The following is a 21,270-nucleotide window of genomic DNA, read 5'->3' on the forward strand; positions in this document are numbered from 1 at the left end:
CTAACAAAATTGTTTTGAGCGAAGTTAAAGACAAGTGCTACTAGAGCCATCTTATGGAAGAAACCGAACGAACTTTATGGCCAACCCAATATTTTACAAAAATACTGTAGCAGCCCCTATGCCAGGTGAATTAGAGGGGTGAATTTGTGAGCTGGGACACAAATGGGGAAGCTATTAAAGTAGTCTAGGTGCAAGGTGGTGCAGACCTTATCCAGACCAGGAGCAGTGAGGACAAGTCAGCTCTAGAAAGTTCTTTGGAGGTAGAATGTATAAGAATTGGTATGCTGGTAGATGTAACAGATAAGGAGAAATTCTGGCTTATGTGATTGGGTAGATCAGAAATATTGTAGGCAAAGTAGACTTTAGAGAGATGGCATGTTGATTATCTATTGCTGTGTAACAAATTGCCCCTAAATTTAGCAGATTAAACAAACAAATGATTTTCTCATAGTTCCTGACTGCCTCTGGCCCCAAGCCTCTCACAAGGCTGCAATGGACTTGTTGGCTCTCAATAAGTCCTCTCAAGGCTTTACTGGGGCTGGACCTGTTCTAAGGCCACTTGCACGGCCATTGGCGGTCCCTGGTCCTCCAGCTGTTGTCCCACCTGGGCCTCTCTGTTGGGCAGCTCACAACATGGAGGCTGGCTTTCCTCAGAGTGAGCGAGCAAGAGAGTTAAGAGAATGCATGGCAAGGCGGAAGTCACTATCTTTTTATAACTTCATATTGGAAGTGACATCCCCTCATGTCGGCCATAGACCATTAGAAAGAAGTCACCAGGTTCAGTCTACGCTCAAGGAGTGAAGGTTACATGAGGGCATGAATGCAGGAGGAAGGGGTCATTGATGCTGCCTTAGAGGCTGCGGACCACAGACAGGGAGCTCAGATGTGTTCAGTTTGGGGAGTCTGGAACCTTGCCGTTGGGAATACCCTGGATGCAAATGGATGTGTAGTTGTGGAACTCAGCAGAACCCTCTCCCATTGGAAGGGATCTTGGAGCCTTTGCATGAGTTTTCTCCCCAACTTGCTTTGGAAGCGTCTAGAAGTCTGAAACAAAGGACAGATACCGTTGAGTCCCCAGGGTCCCCCTCAGGCAGGAGGTAAGCAATAATTGATGATTGAATTACTTGGAGGAGGACAGAGTATCACATGATTGAAAGCATCTCTCTCTCCATTTAACAATTCCTGCTCTGCCACCCAACTGGAGAGAGGCTTTCCTCTTTCTAAGTTGTAGATTTCTCATTTTCTCATCTGCATGAAGTAGGTATTAGACTAGATTAGTAACTTTTTTTTTTAAATTGAGGGGTTTTTTTCCCCTAGTAACCCCAGTATGTAAAATAGGTAAAAGTTGATATGAACTGGTTTCTCCAGTGCTTCCCCAGAAAAGAACGGCATTTTGAAAAATACCAAACCAAGTAAATTCCCAATTTTCTGCCAGCTCCGTCATTCCAGGGTTTTATGACAAGATCCACTCACAGTTCCCCCCAGTTCTGTGATTCTGTTTATTGAGATTCATTGGTGCAACACATTTCATTGAACCTTTAAAAAGAAAACAATTCATATTTCCATGAATTTGTGAAAAAATACATAAAACTGACCTTCATTAAACACTCACTACATGTCAGGCACTGTGCAAAATAAATTCTATCACATTATCTTTATTTAGTCCTGTCTCCCTGCCCCATAAGGGCAGGGACTTTGTCAAGTCCACCACTATGTTTCCAGAAGCTAGAATAGTTTCAGGACACAGGAAGCATTTCAATAAATACTTCACAAGCGAATGAACTCATGTAAAGTCTGTTCTTATTCCCATTTTACAGATGAGGAAACTGGGACTTAGAGCAGTTAAGTAACTTGCCTGTAGATACACAAGTTAAAGGCAGAACTAAGATTTGAAATGAGCCGCTCTGGACTCCAAAGCCACAGAGGCTATCTCCTGTTGGTGACACTAGTAGGAAACTGGAAAGGGAGCCAGCAGGTACTGAGCACCTCCTATATGATGAATGTAGTCCTAGGAACTTTTTGCTTCCACCATGAATTGCCCTGCAAGTAGACATTGTTATCTCCATTCATAGACAAGGCAAATTAGGTTCTGAGAGGCCAAGCACCATGCCTAGAATTGTTTAGCTCGAATGGGAGACTGATCTGAGATTACAGTCCAGGTCTTTCTGACTCCAAAGCATTCTTGTACAAGACCCATCGTCTTCAACTACGCGCACCACAGTTTGGGCTCTGGAAAGTATTATGCCCCTGGTGGGGTGCAGGTCAACACGGCTGATGAGGCTTGGCAGCCCCCTTCTCCAGCTTTCCTGTAGCTTTACATTCACAAAACCACAGTGCCTTGACCTGCAAAGAGTCCGGCAGGCTGAGAAAGTACGAGTGTAAACTTCCAAGACGTAGCCAAAAGTAAGCACTGATGACTAGGGTGATAAACGTGGGTACCACAGCCCGCTGCTCTCTGTAGCCTCATCGACCTCACATGTCCCAGGCCAGGTCTGAAGTTAGACTGATGATGTCACCAGAGTCTCTGAAAGGCCTCATCACTCATATCCATTTGTCATATATTATTAAGGAGATCTGTAATACATGTAACATCTTCTACTGAATTTCCATTCCTTTCTTTTGATGACCATGGAAAGAAAAATAGAGTGAGGATGACTTTTTCCAGCTTCTCATCCTTATTACCCTTCTTTGAAGAATAACCTATTCTTGAATTATCCCCCAAAATGGCCGTTTAGGCTCTGATTTCATTAATAAGGAGAAAGCCACAGTTTAATAATGATCATTTAACTAATGCATATTCTACAAAGACAAGGAAATGGATTTCCTCTCATCTTTTCTTCTTGAGTCCACACAGGGGATACAGTTATATCCTCTTCTTTTCCCCCCTTTACTCTCCACACAATTTTTTAAAACTTTGGGATTGCATCAATTATGTTAGAAGCGTTCTACCTTATCACCGCCTATAGAGATAATGAAAGTTCTCTTAAGACTCTGACATCGTCCTAGTCTGAGTCTGAATCTAATTAGGACCTGCAATCTCAAGGATGAGGAGGAGTTATCTAGGTGAAGGGTTGTGTCAGGCAGAGGGGACAGAGGCAAGGTGGCTTAGGGCTTGTGAGGAATTGAAAGAGGCCAGGAAGGAGAAAGCCTCACTGCGGCAGCGTGCCGGATTCAAGGGCAAACGCCCAACAGACGCTTAGCTTTCGGAGCTAGCTTTGGGTGTGAGCCGGCTTCATGGGCGTGTGGTCTGTGCAGTCACGCACAGCACGCCCTGTTCAGAAGGGCTCCCTGCCCAGTTTAATGCTCTGTCCTAGCTATCATGACATTGTTCATACTTTTTGAACAAGGGGCTTTGCATTTGCATCTTGCGCTGCGTCCTGCAAACTATGTAGCCTGCCCTGCTTGGGTGTGAAATCCGGCCCTTCCACTGATTAGCCAGGTGGTCTCCAGGAAATCCACTGGCCTTTCTGAGACTCGGTTTCTGCTTCACAGAGGTGTAATCCCTGCTTCACATACGCTGTCATGAGGATTAAATGAGATGATGGGTAACTGGTTGCATGGTGCAGTTATTAGTACCCAGGACGTGCTTAATCTATATTCCCTTCTCCTTAGCCAAGAGGGTATATCAGAGCCACCTGGGGGATATTTTTATTCAAAATACATTTGCCTGTGCCCCACTCTGAATGATCCTGGCTCATAGGTATGGGCTGGGGAAAACAGAGGTTTTGAAAGGGGTCCTGAAGTGATCCTGATGTACCCCCAAACTTAAGAAAGTGATACTGACATCCACCAAGCTTAGCCTTGAGTTTTCAGAGATCTAGCCAAGAAGCAACTTTTTCATAGAGAGCAAAGGGAGGAGAAATTGATGGACTACTACTAATCCTTAACATAATAAAAAACCTGTTAAAGAAGAACAAGGTCATCACCTATAACACTTCAGATGACAGTGATGGCGTTGAAATGCACTATGGGAACTCATCCCATTATCAAGGCTCCTATAAAATGTCTCGCTTGCCATCCATTTGGCCTGAAAAGTACACCCAGAGGAAGAGGGGCTGTGGACAAGAGAAGCCAGGGTCAAGGCTGAGGATAGGGGCCACGGGTGAATTTATTTTCACTTTGGTGACCCTTAAACCATCCCCAACTCCTATAAAGAAATTGTAGCTAGAGGGAGTAATTCTGAATTGTGTTTATCCTGTGCAGATTTTAGGCTTTGACATCCTTCTAATGAAAAATCTGAAGCCGATACTACTTGAAGTTAATGCAAATCCCAGCATGAGAATCGAACATGAGCAAGAAGTAAGTTTTTCTTAAGTATCTCATTGAATATATTTCCATACAACTGGATATTTCCATTCTCATGTTATTCACTTGGCTAAACAAGATTCAGCATCCCTGAATTTGCACAGCAAAGTTCTGTTTGAGTCTAAATAATTCCAGTTTTGTTGAGCTCTGAACATAGTCTATTAATATAAGACCTATCTGACCTATGGTAATTTCCCAGCATGCCATTCTTCCAGTTTTTAAGATCTGCAAATGCAGAAGCAGCTGAGTCTTTCCATCAGTTTTGACATGAACTAATTAGCCTCAGGAGATGAACTAATTGAAATTCTATGAATATGATTTAGCCATGTCGACATGCTTGAATCACTAAGATAAATAGTACATTTAACAGTGGTTATTTTTTTTCCTCTGAAAATAATGCATAAAAAAGACTGGAAGGAAATATATCAAATACTAATAATGGGTTTTAGGGGGATTATGTGGATTTTTAAAATATTCTTAACCCTTTTCTATATTTCCAAGTTTTCTGTAATGAGCATGTATAATTTTAATAAGCAGAAAAACATAATACTATTTTTCCTTGTCACGTACTTTGTGAATTTGTAAAAGGATACTGACATGTTCAAGGTAGTACACAGGGAGCCATTAAAATATACTTGTCTAGTTAACTAAGCAAACGCTAACAGTAGCACCTCTGCATCCCGACAGTCACTTCACTGCACTCTTGAATCTCCCCGCTGTAACATAGAATTCATACCTATTCAAGCTTTCTCCAGGGGTGTTTGAAAACGTCCCCAGCCTCGTCGATGAGGAAGTGAAAGTGGCTGTGATCAGAGACACCCTGCGCCTCATGGACCCCCTTAAGAAGAAAAGGGAGAACCAGTAAGTATTCTTTATATCATCTTATTTCTATCAACTCTGCTTCCCACACCAGTAAGTTAAGTTCTTAGAACATGTTAACTACGTGAGTGAGATTTACATATGAAACAATTGAACGGATCGTATTTTCATTTGTGAACATCGGCCTCCAAATACAGTGACTCAGTTAGGAAATGGACACCTACCCATGGGTCTCTAGCTTGCTGTTATCTGACCTGGGAAGTCTCTCTAAAAACCCACCTTGCGCTAGCGACAGGGTGTCCTCTTGCCCACCATTGTTCACACGGTGCTTCCCTTTGAAATCGTCAAGCAGAGGGAGAGAGTACAGCAAAGCAGAAGAGGACCACAGGTAAGATGGACGTGGTAAGTATGGATCGCTTCCTTTTTACTTTCTTCATGATGTTTACAGTCCTGCAGTACTGTACACATGCAGAGCCAATGTACTGAACTCCTGGTGCTTCTTCCATATTTATAGCAGTTACAATTGCTCTCTGTCCCACCTACCCAGTGGACATCATATTTGGACATTGGCGGGAGTATGCCTCCCCTCTCCGTGGAATCATCCCTGAAATGAATTGCACTTGGGTATTTTGTTTTGTTTTTACCAAACTCCTGGTTCCCACAAAGTAAGGGTTGAGTAAATATCATTGTGCTGGTTTTAGACAGAAAAATCAAAGACAGGCATTTCAAATGGTGCTCCCCATACCCCCGACAAATCGGGTGGACCCGAGGGCTCCCAGACCGGTAAAGCACTTGTCAGCCGAGGTTCAAGGCCGCGAGGAAGGCTGGCTTCCCCAAGCCAGTGGTGTTTGGCAGGGTCTTTGACTGAAGCCCCTCACCCACTGGGTTCGAGCCCAGGTGTTGTTAGAACCACCCTCCAGGTCTCCCTGTCCCCTGGGTGGCTCTCTCAAGCCACCTGGAGAGCCTTCAGAGACCCCAGTGCAAGGACCCCCGGTTCTAGAGATGCGGATTTTAATTAGCCTGGGCGGGAAGCCTGGCCACAGAACATTGTGAGGTTCCCTGGGTGACTGCCTTGTGCAGCCCAGGTTGAGTGCCACTGCCCTGCAGGAAATGTCACTCTGATGGGGTGTTGTACACTGAGTAGGCCAGGACAGTGCCTGCTCGTCTGAGTTCTCCTCCAGAGTGCTCTTCACCGTGTCAGGCACACGTCATCATTGTTGGCAGGGCTCAGCTGAGAACGGCCGCCCCTCATCTGCATGGGCCGAGCCCGCCAGACGTGGCTTGCTTCCGCCCACGAGAGCTGCCACATGACGGTGTGGCAGGAGCAGCTCGAATAGCATGGCAGCAGGACGGTGTCCGTTTGTCCCTGTTCACAGCTGTGGTCTATCTAGTAGCCGAATTCAAGGAAAAGCAGTGGACCAATGCAGATCTGTCAGATTAACTGCAGTACACCTCATTCCTCAGAAGCATTCGACGAGTATCTAATGGTTATTGAGCTCACCAGGAGAGGTTAGCTCTTGAAGCCTGTGTTACTGTGGATGCTGTGGAGAGATTTTGGCGGCTATCCATGCCATCGTGGCATGGTGGTACGGCTTTTTAAAGGTGACCTCAACGCGTTAGCATTCTGATTCCTTTGGTGGGAACAAGTCCAAAGGGCACTGCGTAGCCTGAGCCCTCTTAACCTCGGCCATCAAAAACGTTTTCATGTGAAATGGCGTTGGGAACAAGCTTAGCTTTCTGTTTCCTGTTCTAAGTTGTTTTTCTTTCCCTACCGCTGGCGTTCTATATATACAGCTCACATGAGCTGTAGATCTCACTTTTCATAGCAGTGGGGCACAGAGTCATTAGGGAGGATGGGAACGGCATTTACATCTTAAGTCATAAGTAGCAGCGCCTCGTCTTTAATTTAAAAAGCATTGACTTTTAATTGATAACCAGGAACAGTTAGAACTTCAAGAACCTGGCTTCCATTCTATAATATGAAACCCTTTCCTCTCACCCTTTTCTTACCTACAATATTAAAGGTATATGTTAATAGCAAAATGTCATTACTGCTATTTTCCCTTAATTTCCCCCTTTTTTAAAAAAAAACAAAACAAAACCCAGCAATGATTGTCCATGAAAGCACTCTGTAATTTGTGAAGTGCATTTATATATAAGGGATAATTATTATCATTTTGATAACTTTACCATGCAGAGAAAAAGGCTAAAATTATTCTCAACTTCTCTGTGTAGAAATGTTTTAGGATAACTTGGAAAGTCACCATTTTTATGCCCACAGAAAATGCACAGTGTTGCACTGAATTAAATGCGTCCACATCTGAGACCACATCACTCCAACTGCAGAAAGTGATATCACATGGCCTTCTAGGCTGCAAGTTACCTATAGAAGCCAGAGTTTTTGTGTTGGCATAGCACATGACCTACACCGTCAAGAACAAATGGTAGGCTAGCTTTTCCCTCCAACTCTTTGGCAAAAGAGGACCTGAAGAGCCCATCATTAGTTCCTTGAGTACTTCTTGCCAACGAGGCAGTTAAGGTGTGTCTCCATTTTTATGCACAGACTGAAGAGAAAAGGCAGGTAGAGGCTCCGGACTCCTCACATCTCTTAACCCCTCTGAGAAAATGCAGAGAGGATATTGGAAGGGCTCGGGACGCCTATGTCCGTGCATCATACAGCCTCGCACCCCTCGGGGGCCTGTAGGCCAAGGTCATTTCTGTGGCGGGACTGAAATCAGTCCTCCTGCCTTCTCTAGGGCGAGAACTTGCGACTCCGTTGGTACCCATCTGGGCATAATAGAAAGAGCTTTTTCTTGAGCTAGAGCGACCGAGATTCTAATTCTGACCTTGGCTATGTTGCAGAGCTATTTTGAGCCTCGGTAGCCTTTTCTGTAAAATGGGAATAGTGACGTTTATATGGAACAACGTGCAAAACTTTTAATATATAGTAGACACTTAATAATGCTTTGTTTACTACTCAACAATAAAATTATCTACTAAAACATAAAAAAAAAACCCAAAAATAATGCTTACTTTCTATTATATTTCCTGGTATATTTAAAGTAGAATTTTGAGTTTAAAACTGAAGCTGCCAGGTCACTGTGGACTAGAATTGACGTTGAAGCTGGTTGCCAATGGAAACTTCTGTTTCCAAGTAGCAAGATGTCACGAACCCAGGCATATTTATATGTTGGCCCCAGAAAGAATAGAATAGCTATCATATGAAAACTATTTGGAACGATGATAACATTTTGTAATAGCTAATGGCTCTATTCATTTTCATATCAGAGTTCTTGGGAGGCACTATGGGAACAAGGGAATGGGGAGGCTACTGGGGTGGGACTCCAGAACCACCATGTACACACCTACATGAATGGAGGTGAAACTTACATAATATGAAATTAGCCATTTAAAAGTGTGTAACTCAGCAGCACTAGTACATTCACGGTGCTGTGCAACCATCATCCCATCTAGTTTCAAATGTTTTGTCACCCCCAAAGAAAATTCTGCACACATTAAACAGTCACCTCCACGCCCCCCTATACCAACCTACTTTCTGTCTTTGGATTTACCTACTCTGGACACTTCAGATAAATGGAATCATACAATATTCAGTCTTTTGCGATTGGCTTTTTTCACTTGGCAGAATGTTTTGGGGTTCACCCATGTTGTAGCATGGATCAGTACTGTATTCATTTTACAGCCTAATAATGGTCCATTATATGGATATGCCACGTTATATTATCTGTTTGTCACTGATGGATGTACGGGTGGAAGCCGTCTCTTATTCAACCAGCGTGGAACCGCAATGCTCTATTTTGTGTATTGGCCTCTGCAGTAGATTTCATTTGAGAGGAAAGAAGCTTTTCTGCTGCAAGAAGCTTTTAGAACCCTTGAGAACAGCTCCCTCATTTCATTAATAGAAGCACAGACTGTTCAAGTTGGAAGGGACCTTAGCCGCCTTCCTGCCGGTCAGCCCTCGGGTTCCAGGAGTCTCCCTCCTAAGCATCCCTGGCAGGAGAGCAGCTGTGTCCTGGCCAGGCCCTGGCTGTGGCACCACTCAGGCCTGGGGTGGTGTCTCCAGTCTCTGATTCTTGCTCTGTGAGCTTGGCCAAGTGGCTTTGTTCTCTGGTCTCATCTAGAAAATGGGGATCAAGGTATGTCCTTGGCTGGGCCATCACAGTCATCGGAGGAGATGGCCCATGAGAGGGAGTCTCGTGACGTCTGAGAGCATGAGACAAATGCTGTTTCTTAGGGTCACCAGGTGGCCAGTCAGGCTTTGCGGTTATGCTGTTGGTGCCACCTAAGTCGCCAGCTTGTGAGACAGCCTAATTGACTTGCACATACATAATGGTTCTGAATCACACAAGATGAAACTAGGAAGAAGGTCCGTAACTTGCCCCAAATCACAGAGCTGGTGAGAGTCAGAGCAGACGCTGGACCAGGGGTCTCCTGACTTCTACCCCAGTGTTCTTTCTGCTTTGCCTTGTGGCTCCATTGACTTCAGCTTCTACTTCAAGTCAAAGCTAAGCTTGTAAGGGAAGGGGAAAAAAATCAGGAAAATTTCTCTTTTTTAAAAAAGATACTTGGGCAGCTTGAATCTTCCTTTAAAAAAAAAAAATTTTATCAGAAGCAGACGTAGATAAATTGCCTTCCCTGATCATTTGAAAAACAATGATTTTCCCATCAGTTCATTAATTTTGGGGAGGTCAGTGTACCCCCTGGAGGAGCCATTTGACTCATATTTTGCTCCTTTTCCGGAATGAAGATATTTCTGGTAACCAGATTCCTTTCTCGGGAATCGTAATCGGTTAGGACCCCAGAGAAATAAAAATGAAGCCAGAGACAGGCTTGGAGAACTCAGAGGGAGTTTTCTTGCTATCATGAAGGCACGCAGTGCCTGGGAGCTGGGCCGTAACAGATCACTTGCCTCTTATTCGAAGTGTATTTTTGGAACATGCCTTATATAAGACACTGAAACCCCTTTTCCCACAGTAACATTTCACCCCCCTCTCCCGGTTTCATTTACCTCCTGTTGCCATAACAACCAGGTTTCTGATAGAGGCAGGACTCAGCCTGCCAGGGCAGCTTTTACCCAAATTCAGAGAGGTGTGTCCTCTGAAGCCTTCGTTGGGAGCTCAGGCTGCACTGTTTACCTTGACTCCAGCCATAGCCCCTATGCCATGTTCAGGACCAACATGTTAGGTGAATCCCCCAATTAGTTCAATTCCGCATAGAATCTAGGGGAGGTGAAACATTCTAAGAGAACAGAGATCAAAGCAAATCTCCGTGGTTCCGCTGCATGCCTGGGGGCGTGTTTCTTCCACCAGGGATGTCCTTCCATCCCTGGTCTTGTCTCAGATCCAGCTTATCCAAGGAGTGTCACTCTGTGCTGTCCTTGGGAGGAATATTAAAAACACATTGATCAGAGGTCCAACGAGCCCTGACCCCTACCCCTTAAATGGGCAGTACATCCTACTCAGACCCCCTCAACACCAGGGAAGAGAGGCTCCTAAACGATCTCAATTAAGCATACCTTCATAAATGCAGAACATCGTCTTTCTTCTCAGAGAGCATGCTTCTGGAAACAGACATTCTTTTAGGAGAATTATTAGAAGACCCTTCCGAACGGCCTGTGCATGTGTGCATGGCTGACAGTTTGTGGAAATCTTGGGTTTCGTTGAGCCCTAAGGATTCCTCTGTGGCAAGACTGCCAAACACCTTTGAATATTTCAAGTGAGTCAAGAGTTCAAAAAGAGATGAATATTTGCTCCTTCACTTGCATTTCAGTTATACTTTGTGTGGATTAGAGAAACAGATTTGGTTATTTAGGGTATGTGTTGAGCACTTACTGTATGCCAAGGAGAGGTGTGGATTAGCTCACGGGCCAGGTGGGGAGGCCAGACCCACCCACTAACATCTGTAAGTGGAATGCGTGCGTGCCCCAAACTTAAAGACAAATTGCAAAGGGAGAACAAGGTAGGAAGAAGTTATTTCTGGAAGAGGAGAGTTAAAAAAAAACAACTGACAGAGAAGACATGGCTCTTGAGCTGGGTTTAACGGATGAGTAGAATTGAGAACACAGGAATGGGTGGAAGGCCATTCCTGGGGGAGGAAGCAAGGCACAGAGCTCTGTTGGGGAAACTCGGGAGTTTAAGGCAGCTGGAGAGAGAGGTGGATGAAGGGGATTAGCAGAGAGGAGGGTCTCCTGGCGAGATGGACAGAGACCCAGAAATCAGAGGTGGATGCCTGGAGTGTCAAGCTAAGGCAGTTGTGCTTGTTCTCACTCAGGAGCCCATGAAGGCTTTAAGGGTGTCTGGGAACCCAAAAACTACACACAATTTTGTGCATGTCTGTGCTTTCTGGAGAAAAGGCCAGAAATGTCATCATAAATTCAAAAAGTTAAGAACCCAACAGTCCTCTTGTTGTCAGAGGGTGCAGTGAGCTGAAGCAGTTTGCCCAAGGTGGGGGTGTCATGGCTTCAAGACACGCTGTGCCCTCCTCCGAACCTCAAAAGTTATCCCATTTTGGATGGCAGTCAGCAAGCTAGGAAAATGTGCATGCATTTTTTAAGTAAGAACAGACAGGAAATGAATGATGATAAGTGCATTATGTTATGTGCAAGACATAAAAGCTGACAACTCTCTCCCATTTGAAAATGTTTAAGAATTAAGTCAGAAGTAACCAGTAAAAGCCTCTTTTGCGTGAAGTTTGTTGAGCGGGAACCATTTCCGAGACTTATGGGGAAGGTGGAATTTCCTGGGCTGATGCGAGAGTGGCATTTCAGAGACCATTAGACAGGAGCCGAGCCGTCGGCCGCAGGCAGGCCCGCTGTCCCTGTCGCCGGAGCGGGGAGCAGACGGGGAGGCAGCCGAGCCTATGGAAGGTCTGTCACCATTACAGGCCGGGGTGGGGGCGGGGAATGGCAGTGCAGAATCCCGCGACGCGACAGGCCTTTTCTGAGTCATTCCAGGTAGGAAGGGGGCAGCAAACGCATTTGGATATTTCCTTATGAGTGGCTCCAGTGGGCCTTAAATGTCAGCGTGCTTTCAAATCAGGAGTGGCTGGCTTTCGAAAGGAGGTGGTGTGGCCTGGGCTCAGGAGACCACAGTTTTGGTACCGACTCTCCCAGGCCTCGATTTAATCACTATTCTTTGCCGAGCTTGGTTTCCTCATCAGAAAAATAAAAAAAAAAAGTGGAGGTGAGGTTGCTCCCCTGCCTCTTTCATAGAGAACTGCTTCTTGAGTGCGTCTGGTGCACGGCACAGCAATGTTTACACTATTCCCATTCCGGCCTCAAAACAGCAAGTAGTAACAGTTGCTCTTACTACTTGGTTTTGAAGGTGAGGACACTGAGTCCTGGGTGGTTAAGTGACATGCCCGGAACTACACCCCTTTGCAAGCAACAGATGGAGATTTGAAGCCGGTCTGTCCAGCTCTTTCTTGCCTTGAGAGGGAACGGATGTGAAAGTACTTAGCCCACCAGAGAGATGTGCACCCTTAAGGTGTTTTCATTACCTGGCTGGGTCCCTGCCTTCACTGTAAACTGCGGGGCAAGCCCTCATCTCTTCATCTGTAAGCACTGAGCATGAGCAGGAGCCTGTGGGAGATTGATTATCTCTTGTGAGGAAGCTCCGTGGCCATTTCATTTTCAATAACCTTCAAAACCAGAATGAATAAAATATAAGCCAGCGTGCAGAGAACACCAACTTAAAGCAGGATCCACGCAAGAGACAAAAGAGAACAGGAGCAGACAGAAAATCATTTGTGTGCAGTGTGCCTCCCAGGCTGGGAACCTTCTGGAAGTTCAGAAGAGGGCAGGCTGAGCCAAGAAGTAGGTCAGACCATGTGATATCACCAATATTAGACCTTTATGGAGCTACAAGAATGGCAATTTCACGTGATTCAACCTAATAGCTGTCCTGGAATGGTCAAGGAAGGCCTCTTGGAGGAGGTGCGGCTTGCATTCGCTTGGTCTTGGTTTGGTGAGAGCGTGTAAATAAGTTTGGGGGAGGAAGGATGGAGGCCGGAAGCTGGGCAGAGTGGGTAGCAGGTTCAGGAGGTACACCGCGGGCCAGGACCACCAAGCATGCTTTCAATCAGGTGCTTTGGGGTGGGGAGGACAAAAGTTTCTTTTCTGCTACACACTTCTTACTACATCTTTTTTCTCATGGAAAAGTCATATGTGCTTATTGTAGAAAAATTGGAAAATACTGGAAAGTATATAGCATGAAAGAGGAATCTCCCGCAAATTCAACCACCAGACTTAACCTTGATTAATGTTCTAGTTCAGAAAAATGGTATAATATTCTACTCTGTATATTGTTTTAGAGTTGAGGCCATGTTATATAATTATTGTATGCTGTTTTTATTTTTCTCCATTTTTTGGTGACAGTAATTTCCCCTTTTTATTGAAAACTCTGTAAACATATTCATCGGTGGCTGGGCCAGAATCTGCCTCTGGGTCTGTGAATGTTTAGTTCAGTTCCAGCATCCTGTGCTTAAAGCTCTGTGTGCCACTCAGGCGTTGTCTTAGGACGGAGGGAGCCCCGGAGGAAGCAGGACTGGAGATCCGCTCACGCATTGAACGCACAGGTGGGAGAGCAGGGTGGGTGGGAGCAGGGGCCCCAGAGGCAGGTGCTTCAGGGCCGGGGGGGGGGCGGGGGGGATCCTGGCGCCACCAGTGCAGCCGTAAATGGTACGGTTTCCTACCTTCTCCAGCCTTTGGTTTCTTCATCCATAAAAGGGAGCTTGCAGTTGGATGTTTGAAACCTGCAAAGCAATGAGGAGTTCTTACACTGGAGGGAGGGAAGCATGGCGCTTATTCCTACAAGAGTCCTTGTCGTGGGAAATGTCCCATCTGAATGTATTTAATAAATCAAAAAATATATGTAACCTGGCAGCTTTTTTTTTTTTTTTTTTTTTTAAGGAAAAAAGAGTGTAAAGGCAGAGCTGATGAAGTAAGTGGGAAGGGAACTCCGACAGAGGTGGTTAATCTTTGGCTGTGGGGACAGGTTTGATTTCCCTCTATTTATCTGCTAGATTAAAAGAAATGAAAAATCAAAATTAGAGCCAGTCTTAGTAATCGTTTGAAAGCTCTTGGTTGTCACACCGAACGGTGGGCAGTGTTCTCCAGCTGCTTTCTTTCCTTTTCTTGTTACACAAGTTCCTTTTCCTTTTCTTCGCTTTGAGGAGCATAAGAGCCCCAGCAACTCTCATCACAGAGGCTAAAGTGAGGGGGTGGGCAGAGGGTGGAACCTGCACTGTTCAGAGTGGGAGGACCCACCCCCGAGCTCATCCTCCGCCGGTGCTCCTCGCAAGAGAGATTAGCAGCAGCCCTTGTCTAACTGTGGAGCTGGCTTCTCAACGGTGCACTTCCTGTCGAGGTGGATGTCTTCCTCTGCTTACAGAGGATGGCTTTCTTTGTCCAGACAGCCCCTGCCTCCGCAGCGCCGGAGGCCAGCCCGGAGGAGCCGCTGACATGCGCATGGATGCACGCATGCATGTGCGCGCGCACGAAGGAACGAGTGCGTGAGCTCTGTGCTGGTGGCGGCATCAGGGCGCAGTGGGAGAGCCCGCAGCAAGGTGAGCAGGATGGAGGCAGGGAGAGGTGCCTAGACAGAGAAGACAAGTACCCATGAGGGCCGCAGGGCAGGATCGGCCAAGGGCCTCGCCAAGCGCAGAAAGAATTCTAGCTGTGTGGTTCACAAAAGCTCCCAAACTGGGAACAGTCAAACCGTCTACCCGCAGAAAAATGCGCAAATCATGGATGGTGACTCACTGGAATACCGTACGGCAATGGCAATGCACGGACTATAGCTTCGTATGCCGGTGCTAGTGTTGAGGAAAAGAGGCAAGTCGTGGGAGGATAGCTACAATATGGTTCCAATGAAATACAGTCCAACACGGGCAAAACTGAACTTTATTTTACAGAGATGTAACCCAAATGGCAACAACATGAAGGAAAGCAAAGCATAATGAACGATCAGAGTTTACGATGGTGACTTCTGGGCGGGGATGGGGAGAGGGGACGCGTCCCGAAAGGAGCACAGGGGGACGGTGAGATCCTGGCTGAGCTCTGGTTCTTAACCCAGGTGGTAATTGCATAAATATCAGAATTATTCTTTAAATGTACACGTCTGTTTTCTGCGCTAGTCGGTGCGATACAGCACAGCTTTATGGGTAACAGAAGGCAGCCCGGCGTAGCAGGATGATAGCGAGTGAGCATTGTGTCAGACGCTGCCGGAGCTAGTGGGTCAGGCCACGCGTTGGGCTTTTCATCCTAAAAGCAACGGGCAAGTTTTACACAGCAGGGCGGCATGATGAGATTTGTGTTTTAAAAAGATCACTTTGGCTGTAGCAGGAAACCGAACTGAATGAGACAAGGGTGGGGGGTGGGGGCAGCAAAGAGCTTTGAGAGGTGGTTGCTGTGTGGATTAGAAGGCAGGGATTAAGAGAGATGTTGCCTTCAAGAGGGATTTAGGAGGATGAGTGGATAGGACGTGAAGATGAATTGGGTGTGAGAGGCGAAGGTGGAAGGGGGGTTAGGAAAGAGGCTGGTTTAGCAGCTGCATGGCTATTGGTATCAGGGAGCCCTGGGGAAGTGGCAGCTCTGGGCAGGGGCTGGGGGAGGACACGATGCCAGTCATGGGGTTTCCAGGTATATTGTCTGCTAGGTAGTTGGTTGGGTACACGGGCCTGGGATGCGTGAGGGGTGGGGCCCATGATGGGAATAAATGTTCCCTAAAGGAGATGGAGGCGTCCACGTGGGCAGATCAGACACTATATTGCCTCGTGACTTAGGGGAAACTGTGGTAAAGTGGGGTGAGCTGAGACAGGAGGTCTGGGTTGAGAGCCTGACGCTGCCCCTCTTTCTGGCATATTCTTCAGCTGTCCCCAGCATTCGCTCTGCAGCAGCCTGCTCATGGGGCTCGCCCTGCTCGCTGGCTTGGCTGTTGGGCACAGGACCATCCTGTCCTCAAGGTGCCTTTTGCACATCATTGTGTTGTCTTAATTTACTCTTAGGCTTTTGGAGTTGTGCAGGGGCCTCGGTGTCCTTCGCAGGCAGCTGGCCCTGTGCCCTCACAGGGGGGCTGACAGAGGAACCAAGCTCCCGGAGCAGGCAGGGAGGATTCCACCCCAACACCCGCTTCAGGGGGCTTCCCCAGGCGGCCCCTCTCCTGCTCATTGTCATTGTTGCTGTCGTCGCCTCCACACCTGTGCAGTGCTCTGCAGTTCAATCCCATTTCAAAGCCAGTGACCCGGAATAATACTCATTCAACCATGAAAAATAGGCAGGTGTGAGTCATTATTCCCATTTTACAGGCAAGGACATGTGACATTCCAAGGCTTGGGTTTTAGGCGGCGGGATTGCCAACGATGGGAATGTTTACCTGTGTGTGCAAATCTATTAGCTGAGGCCTCAGGTAGGTTGTATTGGGTTGGCCAAAAAGTTGATTTGGTTTTTTCTGTACGGTGGCTCTAGTAGCACTTAGTTGTTTTTAACTCTATTAGAAAGAACTTTGTTAGATTGTACTGTGACAGCTGTCATATCAGCATGGATTTTTTTTTAAAAAAACTTATCAAAATTGGTGAATTTTGTGTAGCTATTTTAATATTGAAGAAGGAAGAAAATATGCAACATTTTTGGCATACTATGCTTTCCTATTTCAGGAGAGGTAAAAACACAACTGAAACAAAAACAATTATTTATGCAGTGTATGGGGAAGGTACTGTGACTGATCAAATGTGTGAAAAGTGGTTTGCAAAGTTTCATGCTGGAGATTTCCTGCTGGACGATGTTCCATGGTCAGGCAGACCAGCTGAAGTTGACAATGATCAAATGGAGACATTAATTGAGAATAGTCAATGTTATACCATGTGGGAGATAGTCGACATACTCAAAATATCCAAATCAATACATTTATTGGTAAAAATGAAAAATGTGTCTTTTACTTTTTAGAAAAAAACCATACAAACGTTTTGGCCAACCCCATACTTCTGCACGCCATCACCGCTTTGAGGTGCTGTGCGGGGTAGTGACTGGAATCTGTCCTCAGAGCCCTGATCAGGAAGTGGGACTGGACGTTTTCTGCCAGGAGGAGAGAGCGAAGGAGAATAAGAGACCCCGGGGGTTTTCACCGTTTTGAGTTTGAGAGCTTGTGTGGGAGGGGATAAAACTGTGCAGGCTCCAATAGACAGAACAAGGAAATGTGGCTGAAACTTGCAGAGAGATTGGAGCTCAAAGAAAGAAAGAAAAAAAAAAAACAACTACCTTACTTTGCCTGAAATATTAAAGGATGGGTTGAAGAATCAGCGAGCTCCATGCGGCTGGAAGTGTTTAAGCCAAGACCATGCGGCCACACAGAGGAAACAAGTGCCATCTCGGGGGTGCAATGGACGTGCGGTCAGTGCCTGGCCTGCGACCTCGGGCCTGTCAGCGAACCTCTCCCCGAGCCCCGGTTTCCTTACCTGCACAATGGGGTAATGGTACAGGTGGGCCGTGAGGATCCAGCGGGAGCCAAAGCACACCTCTGGGTACACTCACCTCAGCAGTACCTCAGGGCTTCCTACCAGGGTCCTGCATCTGTCATCTGGTTTAGTTGCCACCAGGTTGCGTCAGGCCTGCCCCTAACATCCGTGGGGACTGCCAGCCCCTCCTCCTCTCCCTACTCCCGACTCCATCCACCATTGCACAGGCTGGGGACAGTGCCCAGTTCACACACCTAAGCCCGGCGCGCTCCTCTCCTCAGGTCTGGGGTGAGGGTGGGGCGCACATCAGAAGCACCATTCACCCTCCGGGGGATAGACTCCCGCCGTTGAGGAGGGCACGCACTTACAGGGTCCTGGGCACCCTGGGTGGGCGCCCGGAGGGCACGGAGCATGGGTCTCATGTAGGCATGACTCCTTGACCTCCAGGGCTCCTTGCCCCACGGGAAGGAGGCCGCCAGAGTTGGCTGCAGCAGGACTCTCTCAAGTGCAAAGCCCCGGGCAGGGCCAGGTTGCCAAGTCTACATGCAGTATTTTCTGCAAGATTCTTAAGTGGTGCTGCTTAGGTGTCTTGGGTACGCTGGGCCCTGAGCCGTTCTGGGGCCTCAGTGGCAGGCTGGGAGGAAGGGGCAGAGCCAGGAAACGGGGAGAGAGCAGGGGGCTGGGGAGGGTGGGGCCCAGCCAGCAGCCCGAATCATACCCTGGGTCGGGCGTCCTATTCCCCTGGCGGCGGGGGGGCTCCAGGGGCCGGGTGCTGCCCCCGCGTCCCTGGGCAGTGGGGGAGGAGCCCCCGACCCTGGGCTATCCAAACAGTCTGAGGGAGACCTGAGAGCGCAAGTGGCTCCCCTGGGAGGGGCGGGGGCTGCGGTCAGGGGAGAGTAGCCAGGACCAGGCCTCAGCCGTCTAGCCTCGAGTTTCAGGTGGACCGGCAGCGTCGGGCTGTGGGTCTGAGTCAGCAAGCCCACCCCAGATCCCCTCCGACTGGTGCTTTGGCACCTGTGCACGCACCCCCGCTGAGGCAGGGCGGTGCAGGCCCTGGGCTGGATGGAGGCAGAGACCTTGGTTATGGGATCATAGAACCGGCAGCTGAGGAGGCGCAGATGGGAGAGGCTCTGCAGGCTGTAGATGGGCGGCTCCCCAACTTCAGTGCAGAGTCAGAATCATGGGGTAGGGGGAAGGGGTTGCTAAACCCAGATTGCTGCGTACCACCCCCAGAGTTCTGAGTCGTTCGCATGTCTAACATGGTCCCAGGTGATAGGGAAGCTGCTGGTCCGGGCACAACGCAGCCCGAGAACCACCTGCCTGCCAGTCCTTGTGTCTGTCCCAAAACACGTGAGGACTCAGCCCCTCCCTCAGGCCCCGTGGGCTTTGGCACTGAGCTCTCGCTGGGGTTGTCAGGACTCGTCTTTATGCAAAAGAGATGGCCCATGCCCCTGGTGAAGGCGGCCACTGGAGACGGTTTGGCAATAACACAGAGAACAAGACGCCCCAGTTTTGTATAACTCTACTCACAGGCGCTGTGTGCATTGCATGTGGTCGCCAAACTGAGAAAGCAAAACAGGGCCACTTCATAAATCCACGTTTTTATTCATCTGTTTCTTTTTGCTGCCTTTCTGTGCGGGTTTCTTAAGACAAGTGAAATATTAAATGATTGTAAAATCTAACCTTCAAGGCACAACCAACCCCTTATAAAACAATTCTTCTAATGAGGCAAAGTGTTGCAGATATTTTTGTCTCTGCATTTTCTGTCAGCTGGTTTGCAGGCAATGTCCTTGATGCATCCTTAATTTTGACTCAGGCTTTCTCTACAGCAGAACAAGTGGCGGGGAAGATTTTTTTCTCTAGGCAACAGCAACATTTCTGTCTCATTTGTTTGGTTTTCTGGTGTAACATGACAGCTTGTGGAGCTGCTGATTCGAACTTAGGTCCTTGTAGGTCCTTGTAGGATTGCAGCATTCACGATCGGTAAATACGTCAGGTTGCAGATTTTAGCCATTTAATTGCTGAAAATGGGAATACTTGCTTGTTGCATGAATATTTTAAAATGGAACAATAGGCAAATTGTATCTTACTCCCAGATTCCACTGCAGTTCTGAACCGCCTCTGATTTCAGCATCATCTGGTTACTCGAGGCTGTGAGCAACATTTTTTTCAGAGGATTCGGTAGCAGAGTTACTCTGATCCAAACCATGGACAAGCCCAAGACATTTTTTATAGGGAATAGATCATCTTAGCACCATTTCATTCATCTTTGCATCCATAAAAGTTCTTGCTGGAAATGGAACTTGAACCAGTACTTTTTATAAGTGAGTATGCAGCGTTGTACAATGGAAAAGAAAAAGAGTCTAGAATCCGGCCCTGGCCGGGTGGCTCCGTTAGTTGGAGTGTCATCCCGTACACCAAAGGGTTGTGGATTCAGTCTCCATTCGGAGGCAGGTACTGGGGGCAACCAACTGATGTTTTGCTCACATCGATGTTTCTCACGTCAATGTCTCTCTCTCCCTCCCCCTCCCTACCTCCTCTTCCTTCCTCTTTCTCTAAAATCAATAAACATATCCTTGGGTGAAGATTAAAAAAAAAAAAAGGTTCTGGAATCCAGTGGGTTTGAATATTGACTTTTCCTCTTGCTCAGGGTGACAGGTGGGGCCGATACTTAGCTCTTTCACGTCTCTGTTTCTTCATCTGTAAAATGTGAATAATGGTAATAACTACTTAGGATTATTGTGATCATTAAATGAATTAAAGTGCTTAAATACACAGCATAATGACTAGACATGATAAGTATTTAATAAGTAGTAGTTATTTTATAATCTTCCTTCCTGTGATGACACAAAGTGCCTATCACAGTGCCGAGCACATAGGAGTTCAATAAATGGTAATTATTATTATCATCAATGGCATCATAATTCTTACAGATGAACACATATTAGCTAAACAGTTTTCCACCAGGCAGACATGTTTTATCTTTAAAGATATTTGATCCATCAAGAATTTATATGAGTAAATGAACAGCTTAATAAAGTTTAGCAAGATTGAAGTAAATGAATGAAGCTCATATAAATAATGAAAATAATCCCTCATGTAAAATACTTGCTCAATTTGTGCCTCAAATTAAAAATGGGTTCTGTAGATTTTTAAGAACTTCTCTTTGTTGTGCCGCAGGTATAGGGACCTCAAGTCAGTCCAGGCTTCCCGTGGGGAGGAAGCTGTGACGCTGGCAGATGGCCTGGGCTAAGTGTCAGCCCTGCAGCTGCCTCTGAGCTTGACCTTGGACAAGCCCCCACACTTCTCTGGGCCATGGTGGGAAATTGCAGTTCCCTAAGTGCATGTGATTGATTCCCTTTGAAAAGAGAGATATTTAAAAATTAAGAGAAGAACTACTTCATTCTTTAAAAACCCTTAGACTCTGCAAGTTCTGCCAGTTGCTTTTAAACCACCAGGTAGTAGGTGACAGGTATCTGCGGGTGGCTTAATTGGAAGTTGTGTTCATCATCCGGAGTATGTGCGCTCACAGTGAGTGTGTTTTTGACAGTTTCTCACCATCCGGCTTCTTGCTTCCAACCGGAATGATTTGCCTCTCCACTGCATTCAGAACATTCTAGTCCTGGTCACAAATGCTAATTAGATTGAAGAAGAGAAACAAGATTATGCTTCTAA

The 21,270-nt window shown here is 46.8% G+C and overlaps 1 protein-coding gene across 2 annotated transcripts in view; it reads left to right on the plus strand.

Annotated features, from left to right (window-relative positions):
* The window catches only part of TTLL11 (tubulin tyrosine ligase like 11), a 186,767-nt gene that overhangs the window by 72,912 nt on the left and 92,585 nt on the right, over window positions 1–21,270 (plus strand). Inside the window, exons 5-6 of one of the 2 annotated variants that reach the window (XM_054584443.1) lie at window positions 4,204–4,299; window positions 5,051–5,166. In XM_054584443.1, the coding sequence (XP_054440418.1) occupies window positions 4,204–4,299; window positions 5,051–5,166 (212 nt within the window). Of the gene's footprint in view, window positions 1–4,203; window positions 4,300–5,050; window positions 5,167–21,270 lie in introns of those variants that run through there. The other variant, XM_054584444.1, reaches the window with a different exon arrangement.

This window comes from Pteronotus mesoamericanus, unplaced genomic scaffold (assembly GCF_021234165.1).
Source record: "Pteronotus mesoamericanus isolate MK-2021 breed Mesoamerican mustached bat unplaced genomic scaffold, CSHL_Meso_final contig_78, whole genome shotgun sequence".
NCBI classification, from domain to species: domain Eukaryota; kingdom Metazoa; phylum Chordata; class Mammalia; order Chiroptera; family Mormoopidae; genus Pteronotus; species Pteronotus mesoamericanus.